Source organism: Simochromis diagramma, unplaced genomic scaffold, assembly GCF_900408965.1.
Source record: "Simochromis diagramma unplaced genomic scaffold, fSimDia1.1 OVJJ01000371.1, whole genome shotgun sequence".
NCBI classification, from domain to species: Eukaryota; Metazoa; Chordata; class Actinopteri; order Cichliformes; family Cichlidae; genus Simochromis; species Simochromis diagramma.
Genome location: NW_024386920.1, coordinates 4,384,858 through 4,397,085, shown reverse-complemented (window position 1 = coordinate 4,397,085; position 12,228 = coordinate 4,384,858). Strand labels below are relative to the sequence as shown.

Sequence of the window (12,228 nt, the reverse complement as noted above, 5' to 3'; positions counted from 1 at the left end):
AAACTATGTATCAAAGCAGGGGAACACTATCAGCTCCTTCTTTGTGTGAGTCATAACATTTTTTGTGTTTCTTCCATAGTTTTTCTTTCTGAGTTTGGATTTTGTTTTCTTTTCCACAACTGTTTTTTTTTGTTGTTGTTGTTTTATTTTTTGTAAATAAAAGTATAACAATGGTTTCAAGTCAGCTGACAAACACTGCCCCTAAGTTTCTGGGATTTCTTGGTTGGCTTCAGTGTAAAATAAATTGTTTTGGTAAGTGATGACCAATGACCGATTTCACTTAATTTCTCTCATGATAGTCAGACTTCATCACGAACAGGTAAAAATTGCTCAGTGTAAACAGGCTGCAGACCTTGAAATTTGCTCTGAAGGTTTGGCTTTGTTTTGATTTTTTTGCTAACTACTTTTGTCTGAGGTTAAAAGTAATCTGTTTCTAGTTTTATGTGAGTTCAATATAACTTTCATTTCTAATGAGTTGTTTGGTCATTGCTTATGTAAGAATGTTGGTGCAAAACCTCCCTTGGTAGGTTCACTGTGTATTTTTGTGTACTGGTCATATAATTTTAAACCAGAATGTCTTTCTCTGTTCATTTGTAGTTGTACTGGTGGTTTCCTGTGTTCAAATGCACCTGCAGCACTGCAGTTCATGTATCTTTTGTAATGATGAATGCATAAATGCACGTCTTTATTCTTAAATAATACACTTTACAAAAAATACAGTAATTGCTCTTGGCTTTTCCAGGACAGGATGTTGTATGCCATATTTCTGTTTTTTTCCTTTCGTCTGTTTTAGCCTACTTTCCAAAATATGTCTGGTGTAAACATATTTTGCAGGCTAATGTCAAGTTTACAGGGGACTCCATTTAGATTTACTCATCACACAGTCTCTCATGTCTTTTCTTAATTTGAGGAAATTAAAGGGATATTTCACTCAGTGAATAGGTTTACACGCAAGTGTGGAAAGTAACTGCAGCATCGTGTCTTATTTAAACTATAAAAGTCCATTAAAAATGCACAATGTTTTCTACATAGATCTATATTTTGTGAATTATATAAAAAGCATATCTCCAAGTGCCGCTAGAAGACAACATTTCCAGCTTCTTCAGTGAATTATCTCTTTAATTATCACCCTGACACTGCTTGAAGTCTGTGTTTTAGAACATACAGAGCATTCCTCGTGAACATTGAACAGATCTTTCATTGCTTTTGTCATTGCAGGTACCCATCAGCACAACTATAACCATGTGGCTCTAGGTAGCCCCACACGCACACCTAAGAATGGTAAGGAAAACTAGAGGGAAAGGGTCTTATGCAAGTAAATTCCCTGGTCAGTTCAATGTTTCAAATGTTTGGAAGTGTAGAATGCAGCTCTTAACATGTTTAATGGGGTAAATTCATTGAACTGATCTAATTTTCAATTTCTTCATTTTTAAATTCTTTCGAAATGGGGGCACTTTTTTTCTTTGAGAGACAAGAGACAGTAGTTGTCGGCCATCTGTCTCTCTTTCTTTAAAGTGAAAACAACGTAATGCTCTGTCAAGGTCATCCCATCCCACGACAATGTTCTCCACTGTTGTCCTGAAAAACTAAAGTTATCACCATAACTTCACGGTGCCTGAGAGCAGCAGTACCGTGAATCGGCTTTTATTACTCAAGTTAATCAGCTGTTCCTTTGAGGGAGCTGAGGCGGCCCGTGGTCACAGTCTGCCAGTTGAGCAGTCGTGTAAGAGAGGAAAGAGGAAAGATAGCAAAGATAAAAGAAAAAGCGGCATTGAGCTGAATATTCCCTGCTTTGTGCATTTATTACATTGCCCTGATCTCACCCTGTGATTTTTATACTGTTTGTTTCAACCACAAACATTAAAAACCTGCTATCGTTGAGGCACTTTGGAGCCATAGCTAAATTCTGCAGACAGACTCATTCCTTCTTTATGGACACAACTGACCGTGTAGTCCACACACATACATCCACAGACTCACACAGAATCACACGCATAGATAAGAAAACTGCATACTGGGAACAAATGCCTTGGAGATCTATGGAAAACATGAAAAATCCATTTCAACACATCTAACACAGACACTTTGATCACAAGCTGCCAGAAATCCTTCAAGTTTTGGCACACAGTGTATTTTCCAGATAAAAACCCACAGCCACAACCCCCCCAGCGGCCCTTGACTGAAACAACCAGGAGATACTGCTCCATATCAGAGCAGAAAATGCACAATCATACACACAAGTGTACATAGCATGCCTCTGGACTTAAAAGCTGTTTTCATTAGAATAATTTTGAGGGGAGATTTTCTGTACTGGCTGTGCTGAATATGCAGAAGGTCTTTCAGGAAGAGGTTCTGTTTCTCTTACCATCAACATGTTTCTGAAATATTTGTTTTTCATTTGGGTTTCGGTAGCTCACCGATCATTGAGACGTGGTAAGTCATGCATACATATGTTTAATTTAGTGTGAATATTCATTCACTGCATTCCAGCACACATTTGTGTACATACCACGACTCTTACCTTTGTTTCCTCCTTTCTCTAACTTAAATGAGTGTATTTTCAGACCTGATTCAAGCAAGAGTTTCTGTTTGATCTTTGCTTTGACAGCACAGTTTGTTGTTGGTCATGTGGGCCAACAGGAATCAGGGACACAAGCTGATGAGTTACAGTAGAAAATTATTTATGTTATATTTATGCGGTATTTTTCGTACTGTCAAAAAAATCCATCAGAAAGACCAAAACCAAATCAACAATTTTGAATGCTGGTTTTTATAAGAATGGCTTTTACTGACAAGCAGCCAGTTTACTGAGAGCCCAGCTTCACTGGGACACTCACATATGTGTGTTACATGTAAGAGGACTGGTACTTTGTGTGTAATTCTGTTCGAAATTATGTAAATGCTTTGTGTGACAGGCTCTTATATCAGTTGTTATCTTCTTCCATTTCATTGATGTATCCAATTAAGCTTATTTTATGTTGCAAAATTATGTTCTGTCTTCCATGAGACGAGTTTCTCGTGGTCACCCGTGGTTCTCATCAATGATGAGCATTTGTCGTTGTGACTCAGGGTATCCTTTAAGTTTAGGGTTCAGAATGTTCTACTTGGACATTTGCATCCCCTGAGTTGATTTTCAGAGCAGTATTAGTGCCACTGTCAGTAAACGTACTGATACCTACTAATTCTGCATCTAAAATTCTGCATCTGTGTGAACATAACACCATACTGTTATTTAATTCCGAAAGACTGCTGCTCTTATCAACTGTCATGTCATTCATGTCATTACTATGACCAAAGGTTATGTTACATAGTCAGCGCCTTTGGGTTTAGGTTTAATTTGCCAGAAAAAAACAACACAATAATCAAAGTTACAGATAGTTATAGCTATAGATTTGACTGATACAACTCATAATTATTGTTTTTCAAAACTATATCACAATAGTTATGAAGTTAAAATCAGAACAGCTAACAGCTGCAAAGCAGATTAAAAACAATTAATAATAAAATAAAACGTGTCAACAAGTGTGAATGAGAATGAACTAACACTACTGCATGTTGACTAAATAACTGAAACTGAAAATAGTAAGACAATGAAAAAACAACAAGTTTTTGCCTGACATAAACTCTGCAGTGTAAGTGGCACAGTGCCAAGCTTGGGCTTTAGAGTTATGCTTCTGAGTAAGCAAGTAAGAAAGTGAGACCAGTTCATTGTTGGTTTTGGCTATTTCACTGGATTGTAATGGCAATAAGAAAACAATCACATATTAATAATCTTGTCACGTAAAAATCTTCTGCTGATTTTTTTTTAACTATTTAAGTCTTGGAGCCACATCTGTGTGGCTTTACTGTGTTTAAACATAAAGTATGTCTGCTAATGAGATAGCTAACAGCATGCCACAGTCTGAGTTGATTCCCCACTTACTAATGCAGCTGTGGAAGAAACCCACTCACAAATCTTTCACTTCAATCTCCCCCCCTGCAGCTCCCAGGACCCCCTGCAGTCACTCAGCCATGCTGCCGTCCCTGCTACTTTATTCTCGTTCCTTCTTACAGTCGTGGTCATGAGTTTACATACGCTCATCATAGGCATTAATGTCATGAGCTTTTATTTCTTTAATCAATTTTTTCCCCGGGTGGAACGATTGTGTAGATCAGGTAGTAGAGCAGGTCACCTACTAATTGGAAGGTTGGTGGTTCAGTCCCCATCTGCCCAGTCTGCATGCCAGATAACCCGAAGTTGGTCTCTGATGCATCCATCAGAGTGTGAATGTTGGATAGAATGGGTGAATGTAGTTGTGTACAGTGCTATATAAGAACCAGGCCATTTACCATCTACATCTTTAGTGATGTTAGTGTCAATTTAAATGAGCTGTATGTACACTTTTGAGCCTGTATGGATAACTTTGACTCTGTGTGCTTTAGAGACAATCCAAAACAAGTCATTATGGATGTACAATCATGCACAATCATTTCACCCCTAAAAGGAACAGTTCAAAGAATTTATTAAAAAAAAACCCAAATTATTGCCGTTCATGTCCATAATGAATGCACGTAAGCTTGTGACCACAACTGAGCATTTCAGTCTCTTGTTTCTTTTTGATTCTCTTATCCCCATCTCTTGTTCTCTTTCTCTTCCATCTCTCCATCCTGCAGCAGTTACTAAAAACACTATTCTTATCTGTCGTTTGGAGGCTAGTGTGGAGTCACACCCATGCCCGCTGCTCTGCACTGCGTGACAGACTCAGAGCTTGCAGGGGAAAGCTAGATAGAGCAGGAGTGGGAAAGAAAATGAGAGAGAAGGGAATACTGAATGGACAAGAAAGAATTAAGGAGCAAAGGAAAGTGGGTGGCAGCATGGTAAGACAGATAAGATTGACAGAGTGAGGGAAGTGGAATGGGACAGACTGCGGATGTTTGTGTGTGTACATGTGTGAAAAAGAGAGATAAAGAGAAGGAGTAGAGTGAGAAGAAAAGAAGGCTTGGGTCCAGTCCCCCACCCCCACCTTCCTCGTCTTCCTGGCATCATCTCACATCACACCAACAACAGGCAGCCAGGCATTGCTCCCGTCCCTGTCCCAGTTCACATCACAGCACTGTCACAAGCAGGGTCACTCTCCAGCACACATCTGTTGTTTGGTGTGTTGTCTATTTTTTCCTTGCCTTTCCTTGTTTGGACCACTGTTTCCTCCCGTCAAACCACCGCATCGCCTGTCAAGTCAGTCCCACACCAAACACTCACTGAGTGGCTGATGTGTCCGCCTATACTCCCCCATCACTGGCACCAACAAGTTGGAGTTTTAAAATATGCAACAGTTTCTTAAAGGCAGATATTCAACTTTTTTCCTCAGCAAACTATGCTGAACTTTAAAGGACAGAGGGATGATTAAGACAAATAAGACTTAGAACTTTAGAGCTATGGTACAAACCATAGAAAGCCTACAACCAAAGTGATAGAAGCATTTCAACTAAGTTACAACATTAAAATCAGGTCAGTTCAGTTCCATCATTTGTAATAACAGCACCTGTCAAAAGGTAGTAGGCTTTATTAGGCAGAAAGTATCTTCTAGCAGGATAATATGTGGTTCCAGAATACAACAATTTTGGAGTGAATGTAACAAAGAGATCAAGGTGTCCTTCAGCCTCCAGATTCCCATCTGATTTAACTGAGCATGTGTGGGATGTGCTGGAAAAACAAGTCTAATTGATTTGATGCTCCACCTTGCAACTTGTATGACTAAAAGAATCTGGTCCTAATATCTTGGTGCTTAATACCAAAGGACCTAGGGTGTCGTGTCTAGAAGTGTTAGAGTAGCTTTGGCATAGGGGAACCTACACAACCCGTTTGGCTTTAATGTTAAGGGTTATCAAATAAGAAATGTTTTATAGCCATGACTATCTTTAATAGTCTAGTTTACTGAAATATCAACAGGATACGTAACTCTCTCACTCCACTTTAGTACGAGTGGACTGGGTTTTCTATTTCAGCAACATAAAGTGTGATAGTTCTCAAAATCTATCTCAGTCATTCTCCAACCCTTTCACATGTACCTTCCTTCAGAAGTTTCTTTCTTTAACCCTCTGAGGTTAGTCACCATAAGGGATAACTCTAACTCTGCCCTACCCTTATAGTTTGGAGAAAGGCACAATAGACTATTAAGAAAGAAAGTTCATGTCACTTAGAATGATTATTTTCTTTGCTCCCTGATTGCTAAGACACAGGAGAACAACTTAATCAAAACAAAAACTACATATTCTGATTGTCTAGAGTTAGAGTTAGTAAAGACTCACACCTCAGAGATACAAAGTATGAAATGTAAGCTGCTAACTCTATGTGGTTTATAAAACCAGCTATTCAAAACATATTTTATATGTACTCATGTGTGAGTTCATGTGTATTTGTACAAATATAGATTTTTTTCTTAGGTCACTACAACCCCCAAAACTCCCAGAAGAGGAGCAGGGCTTCCATGTACTCAGTGGCTCCCTTGGTTGGAATTATTATTTTATACTGACGAGATTAATTTGGAGATTATTTCAAAGGACCTCTGCCTCCAGCAAATATTTGTACAGCTGAAACTCCAGCCTGTCTGCCAGCTCACTCTTTTTTCTTCACAGCAGGTGGTCTTTCTGTGATTGTTGCCTGGGGTCTCCTTTTTTGGGGGGTTGGCGTAGGAGACGTCAGCCTGCCCATTCCCCCCCCCCCCTTTTCCCTCTTCTGTGTCTGTATATGTATGTATGTGTCTCCAGAAAACAATCGGATAAGTGGCATCCTGACCTCGCAGACGGAGCCCTACGACCTGTCTTTCTCACGCTCCTTCCAGAGCCTGTCACACCTGCCACCCTCCTACGAGGCGGCCGTCAAAGCCGACCTCAACCGGTTCTCGTCCTTGAAGAAACTCAGTAGGTCCAAGTTCACTGCAATAATGCAAGAATAGGCGCCCTGCCCTGATCCTAAAGCCCTGCATGATAAAAACACTGCATTAAGTGTGCTTTCCTGACTCCAGGCTGGGACTTTCTGAAGGGCTCTGAAGTATTTCAGATGTAACAATGGCTCACCTGCTGTAACTCGGGACATTAAACTGTAGAAAAAAGTACCCGTATATGTTTTTTTTGGACTTTTTGCAGCTCGCCGTTGATTAAACATCTAAGTGGATGGAGGGCACTATGAATTAAAGCCAGAAAGTATCCCCTTCTCAACTCTGAGCTGTCAAAAAAGCAGCCTAATCACCTCAAAAAAACCTCTGATTCATTGATATTCCCTGCTTCCCTCGCCGCAGCCATGATTTCTCTTGAATCACACATATATCAGCGGCTTCTTGCGTCTGGCCTGGCTCGGTATTAATTTAGCGTTTCTTTGGTGAATTTCTACAGCATAATGAGCTCTCGTCTCATGCTATTCTCTAAGTGAAATACAAATATCCGTTACGGCTTGTGTAGTTTCATCATGAGCGTCCTGCTTCGCTGCTGGCTCAAGTCAAAATGAAAGATGGACATCTACAACTCATCCCGTCAGGGGTCGCTCTGCACTGGCTCCCACTTAGAGCTGCCAGGCACCATTTGAAACTAAATGGTAAAACAAGTTTGCAGTAGTATTTACTGGTTCTCAGTTGTTTTGGAGAAATAAAAACAACCACAATTTATTTGAAGAATGCTTGTGAGAATTAACATAATAGCTTTTGATGGACCGTAAAACAAAACCAAATGAATTCAATTGTCAGAGATAGGACCCCACCAAAGAGACAGTTCTGAAATGGAAAAATATCCCTTGGCGGTGTCCTTCCTTCAGTCTTCCCAACTTTCTTTTTGCTTCAAAAGCAAATTATTTGCTGCAGCAAATAGCCAAAAGGCTCTGCTGTTTCTTTTTGTTGCTCAACTAGTGTCTGCACAATGATAGATCATGCCGGATTGCGCTGGAGGGAACATCGAGCGGAGTTTTCATTGTTGAGATAATAAAAGAAGAATGGTACTGCTTATTAATGCAAATTGGTATCAAACTGAAGAGAAAAAAAGCACTTAGCCCTTTGCAGTGCAGGACACTATATATCATGAGTTATTCATTCACTCTGGTAATATGGTTGATGAGTTTGCAATGCGCTGCCCAAATCTTGAAGACTATTATGCTTGAGAAAGGAACATCTTGTTTTATTATCTCTCATAATGAATCGATTTGCAGCAAGCACCCGTGACTCGGCGCTGAAGGGGATTTGGATGAGAGTAATTTGGACAGGTGGTGTGAACACTGCTGTACCATTATTGAAAAAGACAGACTCGCACCGAAAAACCATCTACGAATTCTCAATAAGGTGGAGAGATCTGCTCTCATTATACCTTTCCACCATCAATGGCAGTGGCATTCACCTGTCTCTTGTTGTGCGGGTTAAACGCTCATTCATAGACTTATAAATGTTTCCATTTTTGAATGGTTTATGCTACTGTCTTTATGACCAGATGTCAAGTTTTTGTAAATGTGCATCACTTTGTGTGTGCGTGTGTGTTTTTTTATGTATTTATTTGGTCGATACAGATCTCTGTGCATGTGTTTTTGTCGTGTGGCATGAATTTAATGCTACATTCACTCCTACACTTCGTCTTTGCAAATGTATTCTCGTCTTTTTGATCTGCTTTTAAATGCATGTTATATTCATTGTTTGGTTTGGAGGTTTTTGTTGGTTGCACACAGGAATACGAAAGAAAACCCCCACTCGAGTTTATATGAAACACTCCCAGCTTCAGTGTTGATGTGATTGTGTAATAATCCTATTAGATTTCCAGCATGCATATATGTGAGGTGCCTGCGTGGTTCCCTCCATGTCTGTATATGATGTTTTTTGTTTATAGACTTTCAAATGACCTTTGAAAAGTTATCCCCCACAGCCAGAACTGCCTGCAGCATCCCTGATCAAGTCTGGATATGTGGATGTTATGTGCCTAGCATGTAATGTGGTCTGACTGTGATACTCTGCCTCTATTTTCTATTCCCCTCTATGAGCTTGGAAAGGTGAAATACGATGGGTCTCCCAACACTATTCTCTGCATTGTGTGCCGTGTTCTCCAATTCCACGTTACACGATTTCTCCCCTAGCATTCTGTACCTACCCGTGTTTTCTCTTTCTTTCGCTCCTTGAATTGCCTCTTCACTTTGTGTCTTTTTTTTTCCACTGTGTCCTCTGCAGCAGATAAAGAAGTCGAAGACTACTACACTCGTAAGCGCCACCTGCCCGACCTGGCAGCAAGAAGCACTCTTCCCCTTCATGTTCTCAAAATGAGTCAAGAACAGGTGGGTACAGAAGTGTTCCGTTCAATAGTGCACGCTTCAAAACAAGGTCATGTACTATCAAGTTTTATGTATCTATGATGCAAGAGCACAAGTTTCCAGATTTAAATGTTAGAAGTTATTCTGAAGTAGTCGGCAGCAGAGCATTTTACCCCTGAGTTTATGAATAAACTCACCTCATCCGTCTTTTGCTCGATAGCACCGGGAACAACAGCAGAGCCAGCCCCCACAGTCCTCCATCTCCCAGGCCCCTCCGCAGTCACAGTCCTCACAGCAGCAGTCTCAGCAGAGGCAGAGGCCCCGTCGTGTCCAGAGGGCTATGTCCCAAGATCGTGTCCTGTCCCCTCAAAGAGCCCCCCAGCAAGATTATACCATGTCTTCTAACGGTGTTTCCCTGTACGGAGGTAGGATCCTGTCCGATGAACAGCTCCTATCTGCTGAACGTCTTCGATCCCAGGAGCGTCTTCTTCCACAGGACCGCCACACCTCCCAAGATCGCCTCTACTCCAAGGACCGTATGTACTCCAAGGACAGACTCCTGTCACAGGAACATCTTTATTCAAAAGACCGCCACTACTCCCAAGATCGCCTCTATTCACAAGAACGTCTATACTCACAAGACCGCCTCCTGTCCCAGGATCCTCTGCTCTCGCCAGATAAGCTGATGAGGTCGCTGAAGCGCGGCATGGTCAGCAGTATCTCTGGCGGGTTTTATGGCAGTGACAAGTCAATATCACGGGCTATCTCACACACAGACGTGTTCATTCCAACTACGCCTCTAATGGATCGCTACAAGATGACCAAAATGCACTCCCATCCCAGTGCCTCTAACAACAGCGGTGGTGGAGGCAGCGGAAGTGGGGTACAGGGAGCAGGCGGGAGTGGGCACTCCAACACCTTAGCCATGAACCAGACAGCAAATAAGAGGCAGGCATTTGCCTCGAGACGGACTCACACTGTGGAACAACTCCACTACATCCCACAGCACCACCAGCAGCAGCAACAACAGCCACAGCACTACCGCACAGGCAGCAAGACTGAGGTGACTGTGTAAATGTTCAGGAATACTCACTGCTGAATGCCAGAGGCTGGGTCTGCTTGACAAACGGTGGTATATTGGCCTCCTTTTAGAGTAGGATGGTGGCAATTTTGCTTTCTTTGACCAAGGCTTCTGCCAAATTAGAGATTCCAGGACCAAGAACTTCCACTTACTTACTGTGAGAGACCGGGAAAACGAGCTACACTGTACATTGCATACACAGGCCCAGCCAGATCTGAAGCCAGAGGAGGTTATGGATGGGGAAGGTGTAGTATTATCCTGCTAACTTGCCTACTATTATTTCCACTGTCTTGCCTATCCTATTCATCCACAGGCTTTGGCACCATTCTGTGTATGTTTTAGTGGGAAAGCACCATTTGTGTCTGTTTATGCCTTTATCAGCCCCCTTTTGTCCAACAAATCTATTCTGTGACCTTTTCTGGCAAATCTTAAAGGGCTTTGCATGGTTAAACACACGAACCGATTCCTACGTGACTTCTGTTGTGCGACATAACACCACCACAGGTGATGAACTGAGAGAATGAGCCTGTAATAACTTTATAAATATATAAATAAATGAAAAAAAGGAACCATTTGTATGCCCTGTCCTACTCATAGTTGTAGAGAATCTCAATGAGAGAAATTGAACTGGATGTTATCAGCACTCCTATTTGGTGCCTCTGATAGGTGTTCTATTTCGAAAAATGAAGTGGTTTTGTGGGTTACAAAGCACAATCAATGAAAAAAACATTATGTTCTGTTTTTGATTATTAATTTTGAATTTTAATATTAATGGCTAGCTTGTTTTGTTCTTAAAGCAATGGCGTTTTTTCTCTTCTTTTTCTTTTTTGTTTCCTCTTTTGCTTCCAGTAGACGATTGTAAATAAGCTATTCTAGAAGCAGTATTATGGACAAGTCTGTACTGGATGGACTTTATATTAGACTGTCTGTTTTCAATAGATTCTTAAAAAACAACTATAAACCATTACTGTTTCGTGAGTTCAGAATAGAAGCCCACTTAACCGAGTATTTGACCGGATAAATTAATACTATACTGTGTGTGTCTTTGCAAAAACTGTTTGTAGGACGAAAAGTGAATGAATGTGTTGTTGACAAATGATATACCACTGTTCATATTTGGATGTAGACTGTGTTTCATTGACTTCAGAAGACTTGAACATCATGGAAATGGAATATAATGCTTGTCAAAGTAGGGTCAAATAAACCATCCATATTTTTCTAAACATGCAACATTGTTCTTGGAGAGATACGTCTGTTTCGTCTGTGCTTCACAAATTTGACAAATCTGTGCACTGGTTTAGCTCAGTGGTTGAGCAGGCGACCATGTACTGTACGGCCAGAGAGCAGCAGGCTCGGGTTTGAGTCTTCTGCTCTCGCTCTCTTTCTCCATGTATCACTATATATATATATATGTGTGTGTGTGTGTGTGTAATTACACATCTTCACAAATTTAAGCCACTTTTATCATTTGTGGCACTGGAGTGAAAAAAAATAAAATGCTAATGTTAGGCAAAAATAAATTACACCAGGGTTGCATATCCTCAGTGTCACCAACGTTAAGTTTCAGCAGGATCACACTAAATGTGTGTGACAACTACTGTAGCCTGATTTAATGAATGTTTTACGTGGAACACGCAGTAGCTTTGAAGTTCATTAGTGGTGACTTAAAAGTGCAAAATTGTAACTAATTTCCAGATTTTAGAACTCATTTCACAATCTATAAAGTTCATAAAGAAAGTGTATTCTAAGGCCTGGCATGTTTCACAAAACACTAAAGCAAACCCAAGACAACAGATGTAACAGATCTGCCTTTTTTATACCATTAACATACTATTGCACCTAAAAAGCTTTGAAATTTCATATTGTGGTCTAGGATGTGTGAGTGTGGAAATAT

General features: G+C 40.7%; 1 protein-coding gene across 6 annotated transcripts in view; it reads left to right on the top strand.

Moving 5' to 3' along the window:
- Positions 1–10,882, top strand: part of LOC120736484 (protein shisa-6) — a 76,314-nt gene extending 65,432 nt beyond the window's left edge. For 2 of the 6 annotated variants that reach the window (XM_040036648.1, XM_040036647.1), the window contains 5 exons: positions 1,219–1,281; positions 2,413–2,433; positions 6,748–6,900; positions 9,174–9,277; positions 9,474–10,882. In XM_040036648.1, the coding sequence (XP_039892582.1) occupies positions 1,219–1,281; positions 2,413–2,433; positions 6,748–6,900; positions 9,174–9,277; positions 9,474–10,328 (1,196 nt within the window). In that variant the 3' untranslated portion in view covers positions 10,329–10,882. The remainder of the gene's footprint in view (positions 1–1,218; positions 1,282–2,412; positions 2,434–6,747; positions 6,901–9,173; positions 9,278–9,473) is intronic. The other 4 variants (XM_040036651.1, XM_040036649.1, XM_040036650.1 and 1 more) reach the window with 3 other exon arrangements.
- The last annotated feature ends 1,346 nt before the right edge of the window (positions 10,883–12,228 follow it).